The sequence below is a fragment of the Mustela nivalis genome, assembly GCF_964662115.1.
Source record: "Mustela nivalis genome assembly, chromosome: 10".
Classification (NCBI taxonomy): Eukaryota; Metazoa; Chordata; class Mammalia; order Carnivora; family Mustelidae; genus Mustela; species Mustela nivalis.
In genome coordinates, this window is record NC_139029.1 from 9786611 (window position 1) to 9814051 (window position 27441).

General features: G+C 55.5%; 1 protein-coding gene across 5 annotated transcripts in view; it reads left to right on the forward strand.

Moving 5' to 3' along the window:
- Nucleotides 1-27441, forward strand: part of KAZN (kazrin, periplakin interacting protein) — a 1028312-nt gene that overhangs the window by 969940 nt on the left and 30931 nt on the right. For 4 of the 5 annotated variants that reach the window (XM_082685450.1, XM_082685449.1, XM_082685451.1 and 1 more), the window contains 6 exons: nt 2645-2781; nt 5827-5997; nt 12308-12497; nt 14574-14704; nt 17588-17638; nt 18999-19122. In XM_082685450.1, the coding sequence (XP_082541576.1) occupies nt 2645-2781; nt 5827-5997; nt 12308-12497; nt 14574-14704; nt 17588-17638; nt 18999-19122 (804 nt within the window). Of the gene's footprint in view, nt 1-2644; nt 2782-5826; nt 5998-12307; nt 12498-14573; nt 14705-17587; nt 17639-18998; nt 21608-27441 lie in introns of those variants that run through there. The other variant, XM_082685453.1, reaches the window with a different exon arrangement.

Here is a 27441-nt window from a genome sequence, read left to right on the forward strand (position 1 = left end):
GGACAGAGGACGGGTCCGGCTGCAGGGGGACAGGTTGAGAGCTGGAATGTAAAGGCCTGCCCAAGACTCAGGGCCCCCACTGCATGGGTGGCCCCGTGGCCCCAGCTGCCCTGCCTGTGCCCTGTTCTACCCAGGCAGCAGGGAGGCAGGCAAAGGGCAAGAGGACGAAGCAGGCCCCTCAGGGCCAGAAGGACATCAGATCCTGTCGGACACCGGGCCGGGAGCCCAGGGGCCTTGGTCCTTATGTCACACCTGGTGGCTCCGACTCTCCCACTGGCAGGCTGAGTTTGTGGGGTAGATGTTCAGGATGAGGAGGGATGGCACAGCCATGGCCTGCCGCATATCACTGCCCTCAGCTCGCTGTGGGCCCGGACCCCATTTGGACATTCTCTATAAGGGCAGCATAGTGTAGGGTCGGCTGTGTGGGCTTTGGGGTCAGACATAGCTGTATGACTTCGGGAAAATGACCTAACTACTCTGTGCCTTCTCACACAAAAGGCTTCCTCAGTGTTCTCTCCACGGAGAGAACAGAATTCTGGGGCCTGTGGGAAAAGGCACTGAGGCCCACCCTGGAGCCAGAGCCCACCATAGACTCAGCAGCGCCATTCGCTGAAGAGCGGGGGTGTCCAGGGCACAAGGAGAGAGAGTCTGCCATCAGCAAAAGGCACACTGCCTGCCAGACAGCTGCTTGGGGCTTGTGGCCCTACGTGGGATGTGTGTGTGTGTGTGAGAGAGAGAGAGAGACAGCTTTAAGATATAATTCACATATCATACAGTTCACCCATTTACAATGTACAGTTCAGTAGTTTTTAGTCTAGTCACAGATTGTATGTCCATTGCCACAGTCACTATTAGGACATTTTTTTGAGGTCGGGAAGAAACCCCATGCCCTCCAGCCACGTGTCCCTGCCAGCCTCCACCCCCCAGCCCTGGGCCACCATGAGTCTACTTCCTGACTCCTTAGTCTTCCCTACTGTGGACCGTTCATAGTCGGTGGAATCACACAGTATATGACTGGCTCCTTTCATGTAGCATGTTTTCAGGGTTCACCCATGGTGCAGCATAAAGTGGTGCTTATTTTTTTTTTAAGATTTTATTTATTTGACAGAGAGAGAGAGAGAGAGATCACAAGGAGGCAGAGGGGGAAGCAGGCTCCCTGCTGAGCAGAGAGCCTGATGCAGGGCTTGATCCCAGGACCCTGAAATCATGACCTAAGCTGAAGGCAGAGGCTTAACCCACTGAGCCTCCCAGTGCTTCTTTTTATTACCAAATAACATTCCGTTATATGGCTCTACACCACACTGTGTTGTTGTTCTTAACCCATTCATCAGTTGATGGACATTGGGGCGGTTTCGCAACTTTTGGCTTCTGTGACCTGTGCTGCTGTACATATGTGTGTTTGTGTGGAGTTATGTTTTCATTTCCCTTGGGTGTGTGCCTAGGAGGGGATTGCTGGATCACAGGGCAACTTGACTTTGAGTCACTTGGGAAACTCTCAGGCTCTCTTCCAAGATAGCAGCCTCATTCCGTCCATCCCCGGCAGCAGCTTGGGAGGTGTCCCAGGTTCCCCACAACCGTGCCAACACTTGAGTCTATCTTGCTTATTTTGGCCATTCTGGTAAGTGTGAAGTGGTATCTGGTGGAGGTTTTGATGTGCGTTTCCCTACTAACGAATGACATCAAGCTCATTTTATGTGCCTGTTGACCACTTCTTGGAGAAATGTCTGTCCAGATGGTTTGTCTGTTTTTTACTCGGGTTGTCTTTTTATTATTGGATTTTAAGAGTTCTTTGTATATTCAGCATGTAAGGCCCTTACCAGACGGTTTGGAAGTATTTTCTGCCATTCTCTGCATTGTCTTTTCACTTCCGTGGTGGTGGCTCCGGGAACTCAGCAGTGTCCCATGTTGATGGAGTGTGATGCAGTTGTGTTTTGTTCTGCTGTGAATACTTGTGGTGTTGTAGCTTACTGGGTGTTTCTTTGTTTTGTTTTGTTTTTTAAGATTTTATTTATTTATTTGATAGAGCCATCGCAGGTTAGCAGAGAGGCAGGCAGAGAGAGAGGAGGAAGAAGGCTCCCTGCTGAGCAGAGTCTGATGCGGGGCTCCATCCCAGGACCCCGAGATCATGACCTGGGTCGAAGGCAGAGGCTGAACCCACTGAGCCACCCAGGCACCCCACTCGCTGGGTATTTTTAATCAAGTGCTTCCCCTGCGGAGGAACTGAACCAGATGATGGACTGTTGCGCTGGGCTGAGTGGTCCTGGGGCTCCAAGTGGGCCGTGGGGGCTCCTTCAGCAGGGAGTGAGGCTCCGTCAGCTTCCTGGGCCGTGGACGCAGATGCTCGCCAGGCCCCCAGCTCCCTCTGCCTGGAGACCCCTCTTCCATTCAGGGCTGGGAGGGATGCTCAGGCTAGGGCTTGCTGCCCTGATTGGATCAGTGAAACTGGGAGGTGAGAACAGGGACAGTGGGTTCGAGTCCTGGGGATGCCACTAAGTGACCGGGGCACGTAGGAGAGAAACATCATCTTTCCGCACCCCGTTTTCTCTTCTCTTAAAAAGAGGGTAGAGGCTGGGTCTCTTCTCGGCCTCTGGGACCATCGGCCAGCGAGGGCCCCGGGCACTGACGCGCTCTTCTGCCCCCATAGCCATGAAAGCCGACCGGAAGCGCCTGAAGGGCGAGAAGACCGACCTGGCCAGCCAGATGCAGCAGCTGTACGCCACGCTGGAGAGCCGCGAGGAGCAGCTGCGCGACTTCATCCGCAACTACGAGCAGCACCGCAAGGTGGGGGCCGGCCCGCCCTCCCCCCCACACCAGCCTCCTCTCCCTCAGCCCTCCTCCCGTCCGCCCCCTCCCACCCAGCTCCCCTTTCCTCCCCCTCCCTCTCCCTTAACTCTTATCCCCTCCCCCTGCTCCCTCCCCTCCCCCACCCCAAACACCAGGTCCTTCCCCACTTACCCCCTGTACAGACACACCAGCACCCTCACCTCCCACTGCCTGCAGGATACCTTCTCAGCCATCAGGAGGTCTGGCTTCTCTCATCCCCAAACACACACTCCCTGCCCATGTCCCCTGCTCGCCTGAGGAGGCCTCTGATGTGTCTGGGCTTGGGTATGGAGATGCAATGGGCATAGCCCCTAGCTGAGGGACCCCCAGGCCTCCTGGGCAGATAAGCCTGGACAGGACAGCCCAGTCGCTGACAGTGTGGACTCTGGATTCTGGCTGACCTAGGCTCCCCTCAGAGAGCCTCAGACCTTGTAGAGGTATTAAGAGCACTGGATGAGATGTGGTGAATGCAAAGCAGTCTGCGTGGCATCTGGCGTATAGTAAGGGCTCGGTGAATATGAGCTATGCATCTTATTAATAATACCGTAATAACAGTGTGCAGAGAGACCCAGGAGCCCTGGTGAGTGAGCAGGAAATTCCGCCTGCAGGAAAAGAGTCTTGGAAGGCTTCACGGAGGAAGGGACATAGGAGTTGGGCTCTCTGCAGGGTGAGTAGGAGTTTAGCCAAATGAGTTATTTTTACTGTTGCTGTTTACCAAGCAACTCAAGGCAGACCAAAGGAGGTCATGGCTGCCCCCGCCTGTGAGCCGTGGGTGGTGCGCTGAGCATCTCAGTGGCACTGTGGCCTTCCTGGGGCTTAACAGCAAACACTTCTGTCTTGGCAAGGGGTCGTCAAATTTGTTTTTATAATTGTGCTCTTACTGGAAAATGAAATTTCCACGGAGTCCCACTTCACCACAGGATCATGCCCCTATTTTAAGTCCAGCTAGCAGTGGGGGTAGGGTTGAAGCTGCTACAGCTGAGGGCAGCCGTATGGCCACGGGTCTGCATCAGTTACTCAGTTCCACATACTTCATGTCCCGGGCCCTTCTGTGATCCAGGCTTGTGGCCCGGTGCTGGGGGCAGGTGCCCGGGATGTAGCTCAGCCCCCAGGGTCAGAGCTCCCCATCCATGTGTGTGCTGGGAGCTGTTCCTGTCCCCTGCTGCCCTGACCCCACCTGAACCCAGCTCCCCAGAGAAAGGAGAACTAACCAGCAGCGGCATGCCTCCCTGCACTGGGCGGATTGCTTCCAGAACCTTCCAGGATGGCTCCACCTGTGATGGGGTGATAGTGCCATCTGTCGCTGTGTAGCTTGCATGGCCGCCTTCCCCTGGGAGGTGGGACTGTCCCTGTCTCACAAATGAGGTGGTTGGTCGAGGTTTGGGGAGGTTGAATAATTTAGCCAGTGTCCTGCAGCAAAGACTCCAACCCAGGCGTCCTGAGCCCAGAGAGCAGGGGCCGGTGCCATGTCCTGGAAGGAACCACCCCCTGCCTCCCACCGAGGCTGCACTGGGTGCTGTTCGCAACCAGCACGGCACTGTGGTGCCGTGGCCCTCCCGGTCAGGTCAGCCCCCTGCAGCTGAGGGTGCCCAATCATGCGGCAGCAGTGTCTGTCACCCGCTGCTGTGTGTGGGCTGGCCCTCTGGGACCAGGTATGTGCCCATGCGCCGAACGGCACATCCCTGCTCTCACGCCCCATGTGGATGCCGGCATTTCTGGGAGCCTTGTGCCTGCCCACGGTGTCTGCAAATATGGGTTCAATGCCAACGGTGGGTAGCAGCACAGAGAGCCGCTCTCAGGCAGGTGATCCAGGAAGGCCACTCGGAGAGGATCTCTGAGCCGGAATGGCCACAGGCCCATGCGGTGCTGAGCTCTCCACGTGGTTTATCTCAGTCCGTCCTCAGAATAACACCTGAAGTCGCAGCATGTTATCTCCGGGTTACAGACGAGGGCGCGGGGCCTGATAGTCCTTGCAGCCTGTCCTTGCAGAGCCGGGATTTGACCCACACTCCCTCTCCCCTGACCGTAAGCCGTAGCCTCAGCTCTGTGACAGCCCCAGAGAAAGGGCCAGCCCTGGGCCTCCCTGGTTCTGGCCATCTGGCTGTCAGGCCCTTGAAACAGGGCTGGCAAACAAGGCAGGAAGGCCGCCTCTCCGCACAGCCCCAGGCCGCACACAGACGTGAGCAGGGCTCCTGAGCCCGTGAATGGGAAGACCTTGTTGGGGGTGGGGGTTGTGGGGATGGTTGGGCAGGGCCCTGCGCTGGGACCCTTCTTCTCAGGAAGGGCACCTGCCGATCGGATGCTTGGCTCCTGCCCACGGAGGAGTCGGGCCCCCTGACGTAGCCATCTGTTCCTTGGCTTTGCTCCGGCTCAGGCAGCTGGAGCCCTGGGACCTTCCCTCCGCATTTCGGAGGAAACGGCTGGGGGGTGGGGGGGACCGGCGGGGACTGACCAGCGACCCTGCTGCCTTTGGTCACAGCTGCTCGTGGAGGGGTTCAGCCTGCTTTGGCGTGGGCTATGACCCTGTGGGGTGCTGCGGGACCCCCGGGCAACCAGAGCAGCCGGACAGCAGGTGTCTCCTTCTCCATCTCGCCTTTCCTGTGACACACACGTTACCAAACACCAGGACAGAGCCCCACACCTGCTCCTGACCCAGACTTCCCTCAAACTGCATGTATCCCCCACACGGGAAGTCATTTCATCTTTATAACAGTCCTTTGAAACAAGTGGGGTCGACCCTCCCCACCCCCGCCCAGTATTAAAGATGGAGAAACAAGACTTGATGGGGTAGAAACACTCGTCACATTCATTTTTTCATCTGTTCACAACAATACATACGGAGCATCTACTAAAGGCTTGTCTCAGTCCAGTCCCCCAGCTAAGCTGAGGCAGAGCCAGGGGCCTCCCTCATCTTTCTCTGGTCCAGGGGTCAAGGCCTCTATGGCCCCTCCAAGAGGAGGCCCCACGCCCCCTCTGTAACAGCCTGGCGCTCTGTCCCTGCAGGAGAGCGAAGATGCCGTCAAAGCCCTGGCAAAGGAGAAGGACCTGCTGGAGCGTGAGAAGTGGGAGCTGCGGCGCCAAGCCAAGGAGGCCACGGACCATGCCACGGCGCTGCGCTCCCAGCTGGACCTCAAGGACAACCGGATGAAGGAGCTGGAGGCCGAGCTGGCCATGGTGAGACCCCGCCCCACCTGCACACATCTGGGGCGTCCAGAAAGCTGCTAGAGGCCACGTGATGGGCTGGGGAAGGGGTGTGGGGACGGGGTGGGGACAGGTTTGCCGGAGTCCTGCAGCGGAGTGGGGGAGGGGTGCAGCTGGCCGTGGGGTCCGTGATGCTCTGTCAGCCTCCTTCCGCATGGACCCCCGAGCCCCCTGAGCCCAGGCTGCAACCTCTCATCCACCTGCAGGGGCCTGGTGAGCGTGCGGGAGCCCATCCACACTTCCACTGTCAACAAACAAAGCCCATTTTTGTTTAAAATACACATACTTGTTTAGGAAAACATTTGGGAGAAAATGCACCAAAAAACTAACTGGTTATTTCTGGGTAGGAGGATTGCAAGAAATCTCTAGTGAAAATGTCTTACTTGGGTTGTCAAGAAAAAAGGTTATTCTTTTTTTCCCCAATCCCAAACACACCTTCCACGTATTTCCAAACTCTGTGTCTTCCATGGAAGTGCCCAGCCTGCCTGTGGGGACAGAGAGCCCACGTGGTGTGTCCGGGTCTGGTGAAAGGGGTCCGGGGCCCAGGAATCCTGCTCTGCCTGTTCCTGTGTGACCTTGGGCCACTCACTTAACTTCTCTGGGCTTTAGTGCCCTTTATCTGGTACCAGAATGTTGGGAGAGTCTTTACCTCACCCAGCCCTCCCAGGAGGGAGCCAGGACCACCAAGGGCTCAGCCTGACCTTGTCTGGGAGGAGAGCGTGCAGGGTGCTCCTGGGGGATAGGGGTGGCTGAGGGGGTCCCATGAAGCTCTTAGAACACCGCGGTCTCCTGCAGAGAGCACTGATGCTGGCTAACTATGTGGGGGACAGCCATGGGTTCTGGGTTTGAATCCAGCCCCACTGCCCCCTAGCTGTGTGACCTTGGGCAGGACCCTTCACCTCTCGGGACCTGTTTCATCAAGTCTAAGTAGGGATAATTGCATATACCCCGTAGGGCCTGGGGATTTTGATGAAGTAATGCCAGGGAACTGCTTCACCTGGTGCTGTATATAGTGGTGAGATGGCGACACAAAGGTTCTCTAGGGTCAGTCTTTCAGGATTGAGGGCCACGCTGTGGCAGGGCAGGACCCCTGGGCCCCTCCTGGGTCTCCTGTCCAATGCTGACCCCTAGTGGTCAGAACTGCCCGGGGCCAGAAGAAGCTGTTGCCACCAGGTCCCCTGCAGGGGTGGGTGCTTTCCCCACCAGTGAGGTTCGAGGAGGGCCCCGCAGAGGCCAGGTGTGTCTTCTGGCCTTGGAACACAGGCCTCAGGCATTCGGGGGACTTCTGGGGTCTTTCAGGACTGGGAAGCAGATCTCCTCTCTCCTGTCGGCATGCCCAGACTCAGCCTGCTTCCATTCTGGTCAGCGAAGCTCAGGTTCTGGCCCCTGCTCGGGCGGGCATCAGACCCCCTGCTAAGCGTGAGCGTGTACGGTGCGAGTTCGCAGCCTGGAGTGCAGGCTTTTTCTCCGTCACTTCGGCCGAGGTCCGCCCAGATCTCCGCCCCGAGATGCATGACAGCCCCAGTGTTGTGGGGGTGTTCGCCAGCCCCTCTGTCGCCTGCCATCTGTAGAATGTCACACCCCGGAGATTTCTGGAACTGCCTGCTTCGGGTGGCACGGACCAGCTTGCCCCACTGCCCTGCTGGCCCGGCCGAGACTAAAGGGAGGCCACCGTCCCTGGGCGTATGCCTTGGGGGTGAGCACCAGAAAGCCACTCTGGCCACTTTGTCCTGTGGAATGTGCTGGAAAGGAAGTGAGGAGCTCACAGGGGCAGCGGGAAGGTGGACGACCAGACTTAGAAATGGGCTGAAGTCCAGGCGGCTGCAGAGGTGGGGACGCCAGGGGCCTCCACGGAGCGGTCTGCTCGGCGGCCTCTGCTGGGGAGGAGGACCCTGAATCTGCCCTTGAATGGCACCTCAGTTTTTTCTACGACTGCGATTCAACACAAGGTGCAGAATGGCCCATCCTGGGTCACTTGCTCACCACTTACCTAGGGGTCCTGGCTATGGCCCCTGGTGATGAGTGACTTCCTAAGTGACCTCAAAGTGCCGCCAAGGAGATGGGAGCTGAGCTGGCAAGTTCACACCCGCCAGTGTCCTTAAAAGACTGGGAAGCAGCCCAGGGTCTGATGAGCGTAAGCGGGCCCTGTCCCAATTAAGGCACCAACGCCCCCCCCCCCCCCGAACCAGCGTCTGCAGGGGAGCTGTGCTGGGGGTCTCTACACACCCTGTATGGTTCTGAAGGCTGCTTCCCTTCACTAAAAGCCAAAGACTTTGGCTTCCCAAGAAGCTAAGCCCTCTCAGTGTTTGGTGGTCAGTCCCCACGTGCCGCTCAGCCTCCTGCCCTCTGGGGCGAACGTTCCAGATGAACGACCCCTGGCCAAACCAGGCATGACCACTCATGGCACCTGTAGGCACATCAGCTTCGTGAGACCACCCTGGGGGGGGGGGGGTCGATGTATGTTTTTTAATACGTTCTTTTATTGAGATATGTCACATGCCATAAAATTCACCCTTTTAAGATGTACAACTCAGTGGATTTGAGTATGTTCACAGAGCTGCACAGCCTTCACCATGATTTAGTTCCAGAACAGTTTCCCCACCCCAAAAAGAAACTCGTACCCATGAGCAGTCACTCCAACGAGGCCTGTATTCCTCTTGTGCCCATTTTAGGGACGTGGAAACAGGCTCAGAGGCAGGAGCTTGCCCAGAGCTGCCCAGCAGGTGGAAAGGCAGCACTAGGAGTCACAGGCCCTGTGGTCCGTGATGTGGTGGCTTTGTTCTCGAGGCCTTTGAAAAGACACCTAGCTGCTGGTCTAAAGGACGCACCTCCCCCAGCAGCCATGGCTTGTCCCTCAGGCCCTCCCCACTGGCCTCTGCTACACGGAGGTGATGGGAGACAGGACCACCAGCCCCCGAGATCACGGGCTTCCCCGAAATGCTAGTCCTGCCCCTCCCCCTGCCCTGGAGCTTGGTTCATGGTGGTCCAGTTTTCTGTCAGCGCTGCTTCTCCAAAACAGGAGACGTTTCTTCTGTAGACTACACTGTAAATGGGGCTTCTCACCCTCAGCACTGCTGACATTTGGGGTCAGATAAGGGTGTTGTGGAGCCGGCCGGCACACCAGAGGGTGTCCAGCAGCTTCCCTGGCTTCTGCCCACTGGGTGCCAGGAACACTTCCCAGCTGGGAAAACCAAAAGTATTGGGACATTTCCCGGGGTCCCCTGGGGAGGGGGGCAGGGGCAGAGTTCGCTCCAGTTGGGAACCAGTCTTCTGTAAAGTTGGTGTTTCAGTCAAGTGTGGGCTTAGCACCTGGCTGTGCCCTGGCGATCCAGGCCTAACAGAATCCCAATTGGGTCCTGCCGTCTTCGGGCTGTGTGACCTCCGACAAGGCACTCAGCCTCTCTGATTCTCCGTTTCCACATGTATGAAGTCAGGACTGTAAGACCTTCCTCCTGCAGGGGGCGGTGGTGAGGTGAGGAGATGCTCAGTGAACACCAGCTGACCGGGCTTCTGCACCCAGCCCCGTCCTGTCCTTGGCCCCACCAGGGTGAGGAGGTGTGGATTCTCGTGTCCCTTCCACTGGCCAGTCACTGTGCAACCTCAAGTCACTTTTAACTGCCTGGACCTCCACTTCCTTGTCTGTAAAAATGGCAGCCGCCACAGGCCCAGGCAAGAGTCAGGCGTAGTGAGGGTGGGTGAGAGGCAGGTCAAGCAGCAGGGGGACAACAGGGGTGGCTGTGCTCCGCTTTGGCGCTGCTTCTGCCCTCGCTCTGCGGAAACCCACCTGCCACAAGCACCAGCTCCTGGCCGTGACCAGACCGGCTCACAGACCTGCTCATGTTTTCCTGGAGGTTCCTGTACCAGGAACCAGCCTTTGGCCAGCGGAGACATTCGCTGGACCAGCAGGAAAGCCTTGAAAAGCTAGTGACGGATTCCACTGAGGCGCACTCCCAGCATCCCTCAGGGGCCCAGGCTCCCTCCAACGTGACTGCTTCATGGCCTCCCATCAGCAGGCCCCCCGGGCAGTCAGGGGCCTTCATCAGCCCCAATCCAGAAGGAGGCTCAGCTCAGGGTCCCGCCTGCCTCCTGCATCTTCTCACCCCATCTTGGGGGGAGGGGGTGTCAGTGACCCCACCCATCCTGCAGCTACGACGTACTGAGCGTGCAGTAGAGAGCCTGGGTTCTTGGTCTTCATGGAACTTAGGCCATGCCTTGTAGATGTTTCCTGCTGAGTCACTAACCTTTATTGAGTATTTTTCCCATAGACCAGGGCTCTCCACAGCAACCATGGGATCCGCCTTAGACATGAGGGTGTGGAGGCACCGAGGGATGGGGGACCTCACTCAGGATCTGGGAAGGGGCTCAGCAGGGCTCAAATCCAAGCTGTCCTGTTTCCAAGCCCAAACTCCAAAGCACTTGACTGGGCCACGTTGTCACACAAATCCAGGGGGTGCTGTTTGCATAGAAATGATCCTTCTCCGTTCCCCATCCTACTGGTGAGGACCTCGCTTAAGGTCACATGGCAAGTTAGAGTCAAAGTGCAATTTGCACCCTGTTCTGTCTGATTCCTGTCATGTGAGGGGTTTGCGCCAATTCACCAAATCCGGCAGCTCGGAAGTCCAGGCACAGAGCACTCGGGAGAGGGTCAGACGCAAGAGGGAGCCAGAGCTAAGGGGAGCTCCCAGCATGAAAGCGCGTGCAGTGGAAGAGCTGAGCTGAAGGAGGCAGTGGAGACTGCCGTGGGAAGGTGACCCGTTGCAGCCCCGGGCATGCCTGTCCTTTAAGTTGACTCCACACCTCTTCTGTGGTTCTTGTCTCTCTTGTAGCTCTGTCCCGACTGGACCGTTTGTAAGGGTCCCTGTGCTTTAGAACTCAGAAGTCCCACCCCCTCCCCATCCCGCAGGACTCACTGTATGGGACCCCCAGCTGTCCGGCAGCAATGACGTCAAGCTGTCTGCTGAGTTAGAAGGTGCCTCTCTCAGGCCCAGACAGAGCTGAGGCCCCGCCTGGGAGAAGAAAGCCAGGCGGGGACAGAAGAGTGATCCTGCCATGAATTTTCCGGGACTTCCTATTTCCCACATAGGTCCCTCCGTGTGCAGGAGGGCAGAGCTGAGGGCTCATTAGCTGGACTTGTGGGCCTCATTTCTCAACCGGGAGTCTGCCTTCCAGGCAGCCGAGATGGATTGGGCGGGAGGAAGCAAGGGAGTAGGGCAGCTTCATGCATGGAGTGATGCCTGGGTAGAGGGCCAGGAGGCTGGATGCATGTGATGTGATGCTATGGTGGCCAGGAAACAGTCTCTCGTGTGGCTGGGCTGCCACAAGCCTGTGGCAGCCCTGCGCCAGCCCCAGCCCAGCCCCTTCCTTCAGCAGGCTTACTGCCTTCCTTTGGGGGTAAGTTAACAGAGCAGATCCCCTGAGCCATCAGCCTGGACCTAGCAGAGCCTGCTTCCATTAATTCTAAGGATTTTTATTGATCAGTGCACATCTCCAGCTCCAAGCCAGGGCCTGCAGATTCCGTGGTGACCAGGCACACCCCAGCCTCTGCTTCATGGACTCGGAGTCTGCATTACTTGTGCTGCTGATTTCGTGGCTCCAGAGGAGCGTGGATGACGTAGAAACCACAGGGTCACGGCCAGACTCCCCAGCTCAGGACTCAACTTGAAGGTTCTGCTTGCAGTGCTTTCTTGAGTCACTTCTAAGCTTCCAGTTTCTCATCTGTCGAGCACAGATAATCTTCTACTCCGTACCTGAGACCCAGGGCTGTTGCCCTGAGCACATGGTGGTTTTCTAAACTAGAAGGAAGGTGATGACCCGGCTTGGGGGATGGAGCTGCCACCTTCCAACTCAGCCTCCTCCTGCCATGGAAGGGGAGTGATTTCATAGACTCGGGGTATCCAAGCTAGAGGGAGCCCTAAAGATTGCTTGCTCTGGGGTTTTCATTTTACAGGTGCGGAAGCTGAGGCTCAGGAAGGCAGTGACTTTTTCTCGACTCTCATTCAAATCCCAGCTGGTCCTTGGAGAACCAGAAGGAATGGGTGACAAGTGTGTGCTTGGACACCATTTCTCTTGTAATCCTGGTCTCACTTTGTGTTAGCAGGAACTAAGGGGGGACCCCAAAGTGAACCCCAAAGTGAGCAGGTAATTGACTCTGACGGGCACGCGATGCAGAGCCCGAGATGGCCTGGTATCAAGGTCGGATTCGCGGCTCTCTCACCACGGTGGGTCCTGGCCGGGCAACCGACTAAGAGGTCCTCTCGATCACGTTGCCTTTTTCTGTCTCCAGGCCAAGCAGTCCTTAGCCACACTGACCAAGGACGTCCCCAAGCGGCATTCGCTGGCCATGCCGGGCGAGACGGTGCTCAACGGCAACCAGGAGTGGGTGGTGCAGGCGGACCTCCCGCTGACCGCGGCCATCCGGCAGAGCCAGCAGACTCTCTACCACTCACACCCTCCCCACCCTGCAGACCGGCAAGGTGAGTCCTGGCCCCGCCCTGACAGTGGGGGCTTCTGGGGAGGTCGCCAACCACCCAGGTGGGGGAAACAGCCCCTCTCTTCCCTGCTGTAGCTGCTTAGGGGGCTGTGGGGCGGAGGCCCAGGCTTGTGTAACTGAGAAGTCCCGGGATGGACTTCAGGCATAGCTGGATCTTAAGGGCCAGACATCCCTGGGTCATGTCCACCTGTCTGTCTCTCTGTCTCAGCCCCATCTGCCTCCCTTTGGCTTCCTCTTGAGGCCGTCTCTTTCCACGAAGCCACGAAACAGTCTCTAACAAGTTCGGGCTTGTAAGGTCTTCAAGCACAAAAGTTGGGAGGAAGAAAACCGATCTCTTTCTCTGTGTTTAGAGTAAATCCCAAAGGACTCTGATTGGCTAGGCTGGGTCCCTTGCCCACCCCTGGACCAATGACTGTGTCCAGGAGCTGTTCCGCAGGTTCTCCAGCCTGGGCCTCGGGATCCTGTGGCTGGGGGACAGCAGAGCTCCTTGATTAAGGGAGGTGGGCAATCATGGGATGGGGTGGTGGTGGCCACAGAGGTCACACATCTTCGCTCCTGGCACCAGCAGCGTCTGCACCCACCGGCCATGCCATACCAGGGGGTTGAGGGGGCTGCCTCTGTGTGACATGTGCAGGTTGGGGATTGGCAGCTGGCCCTCGGAGCCCGCAGCGCTGCCATCACCTAGCTGGGAACCCAGGTCCCTGACTGCAAAGCCCATTCATTGTCCATCATCCCCCCCCCAGCACCCCCATGTTAAATCCCACGTCCATTTCCTACAGCCCTTCCTGCTCACAGGCTGTCTGCACACAGTAGGCCCCGAGGCAGTCTCGCTGAGCAGAAAGTGCTTCCTGCAGGCAGAGCCTGTGGCCAGGAAAGCAGTCTGCCGGGGGGCTCTGGGGGACTCCCCGGGACTGTACCTTCCGAGCTCAGCCGTCTGTTCCACCACTACGGATGGAGCGCCTGCTCCGTGCCAGGCACCGTGAGCTCTGGGGGTCACCGTGGATTAGACACCCACCGTGCCTGCCCTTGTGGAAATGGATGTTGTAGGCATGAGGACAGATAAACGGGCATAACTGAGCTGACAGACGGAAAGGGATAAACGGTCGTTAGCCCAGGGAGGCAAATCAATAGGAGACACTGTTTGGTGGGAAAATGTGTGGGGAGAGCTGGTAACTGGGGGAGGCCTCTCTCAGGACAGGCTGAGACCCCCATGAGGAGAATACACCCCGGGCAGCGGGACCAGCCAAGGCCGAGGCAGGAGGGAGAAGGCCCGTGTCGGGCACTGTCAGAATGTCGGCGTGACCCCGAGCCGAGGTCCGGAGGGTGGGCAGAGCCCGTTCCGGCCTTGGGGGTTTTAACACAAATGCCTGGCTTTGCTGCGGTGTGAGGAGTGGGGTCAGGGAGGCCGCTGGGCGGCCGCGAGGTCTTCAGACGAGAGGCAGCAGGGCTTGGCTTGGTAGTGACAGTGAGGCTGGAGAGAAGTGGACGGGTTTCAGGTTGGTGTTGGGGTTCGAGACAAGTGAACAGATTTGGGGGTTGTGTTTGGGGTTGAGAGAAGTGGTTGGATTTGTGTTTGGGATTGGAAGTGGAAAGACTTTGGGGTTGTGTTTGGAGAAAGGTGGACAGATTTGGAGGGCTGCCCTGGGGATGACTGGGCGTGGGTGTGGGGGAAGAGGGGGTCTGGCCGTGGCCTCCACACGTCTCCCTGGGGCAGTCGGTGTTGACTAGTGGTTAGGATTGTTCTGGGTCTAGGGAATGTCCAGGTGGTGGGAGCCTTGTGAGGACAGTCACCAAGGTCCCTGGAGACGCCTGCCTTTTCTCCTTCACTGTGGTTAGGAGAGGGCCTAATTGGATCCAGAGGCTGGGGCAGCCTTTCCCAGCAGCTGCTCTCTGGTGACTTGTGGGTCTGTGGAACGGAGGGCCAGAGCGTTAGGCCATCTCTTCTCTATGCCTCAGTATTCTCGTCTGGAAAATGGGGGTGTAGGGTAGCGTGACAGCAGAGCAGCACAGGCGGGACCTTCTCTCCACCCCTCACTCACCAGCTGTCCCTGCTTTCCAGCGGTCAGGGTGAGCCCCTGCCACTCCCGGCAGCCCTCTGTCATCTCCGACGCGTCTGCCGCCGAAGGCGACCGGTCGTCCACGCCAAGCGACATCAACTCCCCTCGGCACCGGACACACTCCCTCTGCAACGTAAGGCCAGCAGCAGTGGGGCCGGGGCCGGGGGCCCTGCCCAGAAACCGCAGGGGCGGGGTGGAGGGGTGAAGACTCTTTCCTCTCGTCCACCCAGGGAGCACTCTGGCGAAGGCATTTCCTGTTCTGTTCTTTCCTTTTGCAAGAAGAGATGGATGTGGGGAGAGAAAGAAATGAGGCCTGTTTGCTCCTTTTGTCCGGGAGGGCAAGAAAAACCCAGAGCAAGGCAGGCCTGGGTCGGCTCGGGGTCTGCACAGCCCAGGACTACCTCTGGCGGGGTTCCTGTGTCTGGGACCGTGGGCTTCTCCTCCCAGCTGCGACCTTCCAGAGCTCAGGGCCTTACCAGTATTTCCTTTCCCCATAGAGCCAGCTCTCAGTCCTTCTAGGAATGAGCCAGATTTTTTTTTTAATTTTCTAGGAGTTTGGGCAAATATTGCCTCTGGAGTGGTATCCCATGAATTTGTTCTGTTTGTTTGTTTGTTTGTTTGTTTTGCAAATCACACTTTTTTATGGCATGCTGAGCGCCAGCTGCCAAGAGGTGCAGATCCCTGGCCACCTAACTCTTGGTGACTGGCAGAGCAGATGGTTGAGCTTCAAGGAGTGAGGGGCTGAAGGCAGGTCACGCATCCGAGGACAGGAAGACGCCATGTCGAGGTTCCAGCATGAAGCACTGGGGAGCGGGCTGTGGAGGCTCTTGTATGGTTTTGTTCTGTCCCACAGCTGATAATGGAGGGCTCCCCTGCCACGGAGACCGAGACACCATAGGTCTTTGAGTGCATGAGAAAGCCTTCTCAAAAAGTCAGCTAATGTTCTATTAACCAGCACAAATGATAATAAAAAAGAAATGAGGTGAATATAGTGGGAAAGAAAGGCAAAAATAACTCCTACGTGCTGATGATACGATCACCTACCTGGAAACGCAAGAGAATAACTGAAAAGCTATTACAACCAATAATGACCAAGTACATGAATGGTACTGGTTGAAAATCAATGTATAATAATCAGTAACTTTTGTCTATATGAATAATCACAAGGGAAACTTTTTTCCCAACTACAATAATCATGAAAAGTAGCTAAAGACTACTAATAAAAATAGCCAAGACCAAACTTAAAATTAGCTGCCTTCGCCTGGTGACGTGGGCAGCAGGGATCGCTGGCCCAGGGCCTTATCCTGCCCAGTTGGGATGTGGAGAAGGCCGCTCCGGGCCTGAAACCTGCTCAAGGCTGGGATTCTTTTTCAACTTCCTTAAAGCAATTTGTTCTTCACCAGTGCTCAGGACAGAAGCCCTGTGACAAAGCCTGTCTTGAATGACAGAACTGGGACGAGGGAGGAGACTACTAGAGGGCTTCTGACAGCCGTCCCTGGTTTGGAGGGACCACTGCTGAGCTGAACCTACAGCCAACAGCGCCCTTATTCTTAGCATGGGCTAGAGACCTAAAGTAGCCACGTACACCCTAGATGAGACCTTCCCAGGGGCCATATTTTGATTTCTCATGGTGGGCCCAAGGGGGCTCGGAGAGCCAGAATACTACTGGAAAGTCCATTCTGCAGAAAGGGTTCTCTCAATGCCTCTTGAATCACCTTTGGCCTAGCCTTTTCCCCAACTTGGCCTTGGCGCATACCAGCTGCAGGTCCAACCTATTTATTTCCAGGATCACCTTACACAGGGCCCTGCTGCCAGGACCTGGGTGCTTTCATAAGCCAGTTGTCTGCAGACGGGCATTCTAGTTCTAGTGGACACTGGCCTCATTCTCTACCCCATGAATTTGACAGAGATGCCCCTACCCAGAGTAGACCTCTCTTAGCGTGCCACATGGGTTCTGTTTGCAAACCTTGGGATGGGACTAAAGACTCAACAACGATTTGTTCCATCCCTGCCCTCCCTCAGCCACCTTCATCCCCATTTCTACAGATGGGCACACAGGTAAGCCAAGAAGAGCCTGGAAAAAGCACCAGGTAACCCTCTGTTCTCAAGCCTTTGGCCTGGCACAGCAGGAACAGCCCAGCCTGGACTAAGGACCTCTCCCTCTTACTCTTTGGCCACTAATTTAGAGTAGAGGTCGGGACTAAGTGTAGGGAACTTGAAGACAACTTTGGCCCAAGTGACATACATCTGGTTTTTTCATGGATTTTTTTGCCTGCAATTCTGGAAACAACCAGCAGGGGCCTCCCTTGTAATGACTTGTGATCCCAAAGATCTGTTTGCCCCAGCAGGCAGTGCAGCCAGATTCTGGGATGTAGCGAAGGCTTTTGCACGCCCACCATTGCATGCCCACCGAAGGGAGAACTGGACCAGGAAGAAACAGCCCCAGATTTGAGTTATAGCTCTGCCATGAGTTCCATCATGTTGGATTACCCTCTGTATCTGTAAATCAGGCTCACGAGGCCTGCCTACCTCTCCACAAAATAAGAGATGCATTGAATTGTTTGTGGGGGAAATTAGAAGCTACCTAGTCTCCTGAGTCTTCCTGTCCTGAAATTCTTTATTTTTGTGCCTTCTTTTAAAATTGTATTTCTTTATGAACAACACCAAGTATAACCAATCTCCAGTTCCAACTCGATGGACCAATTGGGACAGGATCTTAGAAGCCTCCAAGTGACTGATTTGTTGGTCAGAGGGTGTTGGGGGTCAAAAGGCCTGAGCAAGCAGGAGAGCACCCTAGGACCCCTGGTCCAGGCAGCATCTCAACCCCCAGGTGCCATTGTTGAACCATCTGGGAGTGTTTGCTTCAGGGGTGGGGGTGGGTTCACCTGTGCAGAGGTAGGGTGGTCCCTAAGAGATGGCTTCCTTCCATGGAAGACCCCACTCTCCATGGGCCACCTCTGCTCCCATGTGTTGTGTGTCCCTGCTGTTTCATTTCCCCCCTCTTTTTTGGCTACAGGGCGACAGTCCCGGCCCAGTACAGAAGAACCTGCACAACCCCATTGTACAGGTAGGTGTCCTTCCCTGGCCACTTGGGCCCTCTCTTTACCCCGTGATGACCATGAGTCCCCCTGTCCCTTGTTCCCATGGGCCCTCAGTCTCGCCACTTCCATACCTGGGACATCCAAGGCAGAGAAGAGTTAAGCCACTGCCTTGGTCAGTCATGGTTTGGTGGCCTGACCCAGAGTCAGTACCTGCTTTGCCCTTCCCTGGTCCAATCTGTGGACCCATTAAGTGCATCACACATCACACATCTTCCATCCTGCTCTCCTGGTGAGTGTCTTCTCCGGGCAGCCAAAGGCTGATGAACCAGGCCATAGCCTCTTTGGGCCCCTTGCTGTAGGAAACTGTTCTTTATTCATTTTTAACATTTCAGTACCCTGTCAGGGAGGGGTCACAGGGAGGAAAGGGGTCGCAGAAGGGGTCTCAGATCAGCAGTCTAGTCCTTGAGTTCCCAGATGCTGGTCTATGCACTGCTCATCTGCATCAGGGTCCACCAGGAAAGACTTTTCAAATGCAGATTCCTGGGCCTTTAACCCTGATTCTGATCCACCAGGTATGGAATGGGGCCTGGAATTAAGGTCCTTCTGATGTGTTTTGGGAACCATTAGTGTAACATCCACCTATTGGATGGGGAACACTACCCTATGTCTTTGTGTTTGTAAAGCCCTCTGGTAGACCCCAGCCTCAAGGCCCTCAGTTACCCAGACAGGAGCCTATGCCCATCATCACTGTTGTCTCCACATCACAGATTAGAAAACCGGGCTCAGAGAGGCCAGGGGTTCTAATTAGGACTAGCACCCAAGCCCCAGCATCCCCTACTCCCCACTGTGGCCAGTCCTGCCTCTTATCCAAGGCCTTAAGGTTCAGGGGGTCCTTGCTCTTGGCCCACACAAAGCTCAGATTTCTCTTTCTTCATTTTCCGGGCTTCCCTGGGTCCCCTTTTTCCCACCGGGAGTTTTCCACAGTTAACTTGTATCCTTGCTGCAGGGTCCCTGAAGACAGGGGACTGGGCCAGAGCCAGGTGTGCAGACGCACTCCCGGGAGCCCTTGCAAGCACCCCAGGGGTGTGGGCAAGCTGAATTTAAGTGACAATGGTAGTGCAGCAGCAGCAGCAGCAGCTGGCTTATGATGCCCAGGCACTGCTCCCCGCGACACTCTCAGGACTGCCTTGTGTGGGTCCCACTGCTGTCCCGGAGAGCTTCCACAAGGGCCCAAGTGTCACCTCCTCAAACGACGGGTGGGGGTGGGGGGCAGACTCTGGCCCCATCCGCTGTCCCTGTCCCCATCCCCCCCCCCCATCCCCTGCACCCAGCTCAGGTGGCTTTGTTCTTCTCCCTCCGTCCCCACCGCCCTGTCCGACTCCTCAGTCACTAGAGGATCTTGAAGACCAAAAACGGAAAAAGAAGAAAGAAAAGATGGGATTCGGCTCCATCTCGCGCGTCTTCGCCAGAGGGAAGCAGCGGAAGTCCCTCGACCCCGGCCTCTTTGATGGTACCGCCCCTGATTATTACATAGAGGAGGACGCGGACTGGTGATACCCGCCTCCCTTCGCCTGCCGCGCGCAGGCGTGTCTTTGCGTGTGGACGTGCGTGCGAGCGCGGGGTGGGGGGGAGGGGCGCGGGGACGCGGCGGGGCGTGCGCGGCGGGGCGTGCGCGCGCGCGCGTGCGCGAGCTCCCGCGCACGTGGGTGCTGGGCGTGGCCGAGCGCGGGCCCCGCCCCCTGCGGCGCCGCCTCTGTAATTGATGTACATACTCCAGCCGTGTGTGACTCTGTCAACTCTCTGTCGTCCTCAGAGCGATACAGTTGTGTTGTTAATCTGGGTTTGTTTCTGTTTTTGTTTCTTTTCCGTGTTTTGATTTGTTTTTTTTTTTTTTCTTTTTGTTCGGTTCGTTGGGTTTTCCCCCCCACACCCTCTTCCCCCTCCCCTCCTCCTTTTTATGAAACTTGAAAACTTGAAGGACTGCTGTGTATTTGTAAATAACAAAACTATTGTGCACTCCGTGCTTGTAAATGTCCCTTGTCCAAACTGCTACTTCTGGAGCCCGTCTGCCCAAGGATGTGGTCTGTTTTTGATGTGTCCCCCCTCCCTCCCGTGTGAACGCACGGGACCAGACCCTGTCCCCCGCCCGAGTCACTTTAAGCGCCAGCTGCCCCCGTGGTCAGGGTAAGGCCCGCTCCCCGCCAAGACGCCAAGACCCGCGAGCCTGGCCGGGGCGGGGTGGGGGGGCCTTGCCTTGGCCCGGCGTGCCAGAGGTCAAACGGGCTCTTTTTAACGGCCTGCCAGTTTTTAAATTGCGTTGCCGTTTCTTTCTTTATGGAAAAAAAAAAAGAAAAGAAAAGAAAATTGTTCCGTTTAATTTATTTGCACAAACGCAGAAGACTTATTCTATCTAAATTATTACATAAATATTGGAATGTATATTTTTCCATGGGGTGGGCGGGAGGCGGGTGTTTCTGTTGACTTGTCTGTTCTATTATCATGCTGCTGCCAAACTGTGCAAGGTAGACTTTAGGGTGGCCAGAACCCAGGGACCATTGGATTTCAAAGCTTGCTTTTTTTCCGTTTTTTCTTCTCTCTCTCTCCCCCATTCTCTCACCCCTGCATGAAAGTGCACTCCACCTTTCTCTTCCCCCCTCCCCACAGCTACTCTTCAGGCCTTTATATATCTGCTTATTTATCTGAAATGAGGAACACTGACCTCAGTGAGAGGAGGACCTACTGTAATGGTCACTTTCTCTTGGGTCTGTCTTTTGAGAGAGGTTCAGCACAGAGTGAGACAGCCAATCACATGACCACAGGGTATGGCCACAGGGACCCTTGGCCTGAGCGGTGCCACTAGGGTCCTGGAGAGGCATAGGTTCTTCCTGCAGCCGTGTCTTTCTCATCCTCCCTTATTCTGCATGTCGGCCAGGCAGGGGTCACTGGGGGAGGTGCCCATCTCAAGGGAGGGCGGGGAGGGCTGTTGGGGACACAGTGTCCAGCACCAGAGCCTCTCTGCCCTCCCCATTCTGCTTGGTTCCTACAGCCACACTTAACAGAATCTCCTGGAATCCCTGGGGCCCTGTCCCTCACCTTGTCGAAATAGCCTAAGCCTGCTAACTCTAAGAGTGAAAGGCTGGCAGGAACATCTCTCTGCCTATTTGGGGATCAGTTTGGCCCCAATGAGGCTTCACCAGCAAAGGAAACATGGGCACTGTAATGCAGAGTGGTGGAGAACACATGAGCTTCTAAGCCAGAGCCTCCTAAGGCCTAAGACTAGCTTTCCCTTTTCTTTTGACCTGTAAATCCGACCCCCCTCCAACTCCACCTTAACTACTAACACAGCTCAGTTCACCCATCCTCTGCACCACCGTAGTTGCGCTTTTCTGCTAACGGTAACATTTTCAGCTCTTACAAGATTTGAAAGTACTGGAGAGTCTCTATCAGAAGGATAGGATATTTTGTCCAAAGTCTCTAAAACAAACAAAAAAACCACCAGTAGGCTGCTCCCTTTTCTTCTGACTTGGTGGGGAGTGGGGGGGTTGGGCAGGAACAGGCAGGGTACCCTGCCTAATAAGGACCTTTCTGGCCTCCTTTGGCTAAGCTGTTCCTGCAAGCCTGGCAGGGAGGGAGAGCGGCCAGGCTGGCATCTTTCTCTACGGAGAGAGATTTTAGAAAATACTTTTCTCCCCCATGAATTTTTTTTTTCCTTTCGGTTGATTTTTATTGTTTGCCCTTTACTTATGAGAAAATAAGATTGCAACCACTCCTGGTAATGATTTAGTAGTTCCTTTTCATTTCAGTTTTTGTAAATTAGGAGATAAATCTAAGAGTTACTAAGGATGATTTATTTAAGAGAACTACGTCAAATAGCGAATGAGTTATGGGTAAATTAGATGAAAATAACTTTTCCCATGGGAAAGGTTTCTCGAAGGCATGGATGCAAATATAAAATATAAAAAAAAAATCTAAATAAAGCTTATTTTAAAATATTATTGAATTCTATGTTATTTGACTGCTTCTATCTTGCTCCGGGTGGGAGGCAAAGCCCATGCATGACCTGCTCCTTGGAATTCCAGGGCTGGGTCCGGAGGGGCTGAGAAAGCTGGCTGAATTCTGGGCCCATGGTGGGGCTAAGGCTGGGGTGCCCCCCCGCAGAAACTTCTCATCTTGACCGCCCCGAATGTAATTTGAAGGAGCTGTCCGCATCCAGGGCTGCCTGTGGTCCTAATGCACCATCTCCAGGCCTGGCTCCCTGACCCTGCGTTGTCCAGCTCAACGGCCCCGGTCAGCTTTCATCTGCTTCCCTCTCCCCCCATCCCCCGGCACTCCTTCCAAAGGCCCAGAATGTGCACCTGTGAGTTTGGGGCATGTTACTTCCTGCAGATCTCACTGGGCCTCTGCATCCTCCCAATATCCCACCTTCCCTTGGGACAGAGAGGAGCTTAAGAAAGAAATCAGGGGAGCCACAGGACTTTCCACAGGCTTTTTTGAGCCCCGTGAGATCCCCCGGGGTGCAAAGCCTGGGCCTCCCCCCAGTGAAACTCCACAGTGTGGCCCAAGAAAAGGTCACCCTGCATATCCCGATCTATGATCATGGCCAGGGCCCTCCACCGCTGCCTCCCAACTTAAAGACAAACCCTGTCCAGCGATAAAACTGATGGAAAACTGGCCTTTTAACCCCCAGTCCCACCCCTATCGTTTCTGCTGAAAGAAAGCTCTGTGATCTGTTGACCATGCCAAGAAGTTGTAGACCTCAGGACGGCAAGGAAAAATAGGGACATCTACCCGCAGTTCTCAACCCAGCCAGGCGGTAGAATCACCTGCAGAGCTTTTGAAAACAGTTACCAAGGCCAGGCTATAGCCCTGAATCAGAGCAGTGGTAAAGCTTCTCTGGTGACTCCAAGGTATAGCCAGCATTGAGAACCATCTGAGGCGGGCAAGTGGCCCAAGCACAACGTACCACTGCTCCCCTCTCCCGGGCCTCCTGCAGACATCACCAATCGATCAAAGAGTCCTTCCCACCCAGCCCAAAGTGGTCTCTGATGTCTTCACTTTACAAAGCCTCAGACAGCCACTGCTAATCAGTCAGAGTTGGTATACAATGAGAAAGCCCATTTGCCAACCTATAACCAGCCCAACCACCCCACCCTAGTCCCCTGGACAGATGGGGAACACTGGCTTAGAGCAGTGACTTGGCCAAGATCCTAAATGTTGCTCCTATAGTCCTGTAACCTTTGCAGGGACTGGGCCATACCTATTGAAATCTTAGTAGCTCTACTCAGAAATCATACTACCTCCTTTATCTTCTTTGAGACCTTGCCCCAGACGGTCCAATTTTAAGTGGTACCTATTAGAAATTGAAGTAGGGATGCCCAGGGCATCTAGGGCCAGTGTATAGCCCCACAGGTTGTCTCCTACACTACTACGGAAGGCACTAGTGTGTAAATGGTGCCCTGTGTTGTACAGTGCACAACCTGCACGGCTGTACTCACTGGCCCTTCTGCATGCTCTCCCACCCATGCTGGCAGGCTCCTACAGATGTAACCTAATAATGTAATAACAATAATAATATCTAACATTTATTAAGCACTCACCATGGGCCGCAGTCTGCGCTGTGCCCTTTACATGCATTAACTCTGTTAACCCTCCAACAACCTGTATTTTTGGTGAGAAAACTCAGGTAAATAAATATCCAGGGTCAAGAAGCTAGTAAACAGTAGAGCTGGACTTCAAACCTAGGGAGTCCATAGCACCCTGACGACCATCTGGGCAGTGAGGGGATGGGCTTGGGCAGGGAACATCATAGAGGCCTTAGCAGGGGGACACTAGCAACCACCGGTAGCCTCCGACACAGCCTAGCACTTGCTTGCTGGTATGACTGCAGCCATTCCGTCAATTCTGTCAGCCTTTTATCTCCAGGCGCAGGAAAGCCTCCCCCACGGAGGGATGGGCAGAGGAGAAGTGAGCTGCTGGCCCGCCCTGGCAGAGGTTTGCCTTCCCTGGTCCTGCTGTGGAGCCCCTCCTTGCACCAGAGCTGCCTGGTGCTCAGATCAGCTCTGCCCCCAACGGGAGGTGGGGTACCCATCCTGGCCCCAGCATGCGTCCGGGGGGCTCGGGAGCTGCCCCACACCGGTGCCGGGTGGGGACTATCAGTGCGGTGGGGCCATAACGTAGGAGGTCACCAGCCAGCTCACCAATGTGCTATCCGCAGGGCCTCTTACCCCAAACCTGCATTTTTACAGTAAGGGCCTCACAAACATCCCCACCCGCCCACCCCCAACCCATCTGCTCTGAACAAATGGCTCTTTTTTCTGTTCAGACCCCACTAGGTGGGGCCAAAGCTGCCCTCACTGTCCCCTGCCCCACCTGTTTCCCTTTTTCGAGTGGAAAAAGAACTAGAAGAACTCGGTGGTCATAAAGAATCAGGAGGGAATACATAGCTTTAACCTTGTCTTCTAAAAGGATTCATAACTTTACATTCTAAAGGAATGCTCTATAAACATAAAAAGAACCTAGGACTTTGGTCTTGGCTGTATATCAGAATAGGAAGGACATCACCGGTGAAGTATCACTGTCCGGGCATAGTGAGGGCGTAAGTCTGGCAGCAAGGGGTTGAGCCATTCATGCCTGAACCACAGCGACATGGTGTCTTAAAGCCCAGATATCGAAAAATACACAAATATGCACCATTGCCCTTTAAGGGCTGGGCCCACCACCGCCAGCAACCAGTGGGCCCACCACCCCCAGCAACCAGTGCGTGAGAAAATCATCCCAAGAGGATCGGTCTTGGAGAAGTGGCTACTGAAAGCCTCGCCCTCTTCTTCCTGAAAATGGAAGGACTTCCCAGTCCCAAGCCCGTCCCCCAGGAAGCACTGGCTGATGACTCGCCGGTGTTCACTGAGTTTCAGGTTTTGTCTGATGCCATTACCAGTAAATGGCAGTTCATTGCACCCAGACAAGAGATCCTATGACACTGCACGCCATGCTCCCCCTGGAGGACCCTTGCTGCCCACCCGTGGGGCCAGGCCAGGCCGGGATAACAGCTCCGGCTCTGGCCATGCATCGATTTCTAGCAATTTGTGTCATTGTGAGCCTCAGTGTCCTCTCATCTCTGGCGTGGATGTCATGAGGCTCCCCTCCTCATAGGCTCAGAAATGAACGCTGTGATTTGCAGCCTAGAAAGGACCAGCCCCAAGGCCTGTGTTCCCCATGATTTGAGTGGATTTAAGCTCAAATCAGAGGCAGGAAAACTGAGTACGAGCAGGTAGATACATATCCTGAGTCTAAACGTAACTGGATTCGAACAGGTCCCCCAGGGGTGAAATCAGGGCCTCAGGCTGTGTGCACTGCCATGGCTCCAGCTGTGTACCCACTGCTCAGAGGCCAGATTCCATTCCACTGTGACAGACCCCGGGCTTCTCGGCCCCAGAACCAGGGGACTTTGACGTGTGTGTGCCCCCAGAATCCACCAGCCGTGACAAAATTCTTTCTAGATTCCAAGTAGAAACATACTCTCTGCATACTCTTGAGATTGAGACCAGGGGAAGAAATTACGCTGCCCAAGCCTGGGTTCTTGAGGCGGAAGCTTCCAGGTCGCCCCAGGGTGGCAGACGTATACAGGGACAGATGTCAGAACCTGGGACCAGCCTGGCCTCGCCATGAGAAACTCACTCATATAATCCTTCAGCCCTCCAAGGTAAATACTGTTATTACCTCCATTTTATAGATCAACAAATTGAGGCACAGAGAGGTGAAGTTGTTGCCCAAAGTCATGCAGCTAGGAAGAGGCAGAACTGGGTTTCAACACCAGCCATCTGGTTCCAGAGTCCGTGTTCTCAGTAGTCGCGCTCCACAGTCTGTAGCCAAGCTCTCCCCGCTTCCCCTGCCCGGGACAACCGATCAATGAGAAGCTTCCGAGAACTTGAGAAAGCCTCACTAGCCAAGCCCTGGGCAGGCTAGCTCACTGAGGCTCTGTTTTTCTACCCAGTAGAGGAAGCAATTGGAATAAGCAGTAGTTTTCAAACTGTGTTCCATGGAACACTTGGGGGTTCCTCAGAGGCCCCATCAAGAGGCTGCCCTGGCTGGTGGCAGAGCTAGCAGGCAGGGCTCCAGTCCGACCTTCAGCCAGAAGCAGCTCTGCTCTTCCGTGATGCACCCTGCACCTCCAGGCAGGCGTCCGTTTGAAGGATTCCATGATAGACGAAAAACCGTAAGCAAAGAGGAAAAAATAAGGAGAGAGAGAGAGGGGGGAAGTTTGAGAATCACACACAGATCAGTAGTGCTCAGACCTGACCATGCCTTGAGTTTTAAGGCTACAGATTCCCTGGCTCCATCCCGTACCCACTCAATCAGGTTTGTGGGGGAGACACTGGGGACCACGCTCCCCAGTGTGGTCTCATTTGCAAGAGGTCACATGGCGGGGCAGCAACCTCTCTGTGGGTTGTAGCGCAGACTTGCCATGGGGTAACTACCGCTAAGGGACCATGATAAGGGAGGTTGAGGCCACCACCTAGGGCAGCTCCAGGGTGAGGAAGGAATGGCTGTGAGAGCCTTTGCTAGTCCCTGCTGAGCAGAGAGCAGAGGGGTCTGGCATGGCCTGTCTGCTGCCTCCTGGGCAGCCTCAGAAGCCTGCAGCAGGACCCCTGTTAGGGTCCCAGAGAGGTTCCCAACTTTCCTAGAGGCACAAAGCCAGGAGGTGGCAGGGACAGAAGTCAAGGCTGGGTGAAGGCCAAGTTTGGACAGGCTATCTACCATCTCCGATTCTGCTTGACCTGTGGCCGACTAGACTTCTACCAAGCATCCAGTGGACCTGCTGGCCTTGGCCTGGGGCCCATGGTGCCCCATGGACACCCAATGATGAGCCCTAAATTGGGAGCAAGACTGCCCTAGCTGTGCTCTAGGGAGCAGCCTGGGGTGGAACCACTGCTGGAGGGGGAGTATGGGGGAGGGGCACAGGGTTCTGCCCAGACCTACCCTCAGACCCCTAAGGGGGGCCCAGCCTTCAACCCAGAAGTCTTATCACCCTAGCCCCACACAGTCGAGAGCCCCGAGCCTGGCTCTGACTTCCTGTTCCCAGTTTGGCCAAGGACTTGCTGTGTGACCACGAGCAAGTCAATCTCTCTCTCTGGGCCTCAGACTCCCTCTGATACAAACCAGGGCAGTGGTGGCTTGTGGAGCCTTTCAAGTCCCTGGTGTCCTCCCCAAGGCCACCTCCCCCACCCTGCTCACTGTCCTTCACCCCAAAACTCCAGTTTATTTCTCTTATAGATATGATTCCATTGTAACGAAGGGTTTGCAACGCCAAGGCAGTGTGACCCCCGTGGGTGAGGTCATCTCCAAGCTGCATCCTAGAGCCTGCCTCGGGCCTCCTCCTACACCCCCTGTTGTGGAAAAGTCATTCCCTGAGGGCACTCCAGAGTCCCCTGCCCACCCTTGCTCCACACCGGAGAGAGCCAGCCTAGGTGCCTTCCCTCCTCGCCCTGGCAGAACAGGAAGGCCTGTGAATGGATGGCCAGAGCCCCTCCCCAGGAGGCCATGCACAGCCACCTGCGGGAACCGCAGTAAGACTACATAGTTCGAGGCCCCTCCCAGGGGATAGCCTTTTGCAGCTTGCAATGCTCTTTCCTAGGCAGATTAAGGTCAAGTTTAAGGGGGTAGCTTCTGGGCAAACTGTCTGGGTCCACACCTTACTCATGAAATTTGCTACCCAGCAACCTTAGACAAGATACTGAACCCGGCTGGGTCTCGCTTTCCCACTGTGTGCACTGGGGACACTACAGAGCTCTCCAGGGGCGCTGCTAGAGAGAAACGAGTCACTGCATACAAA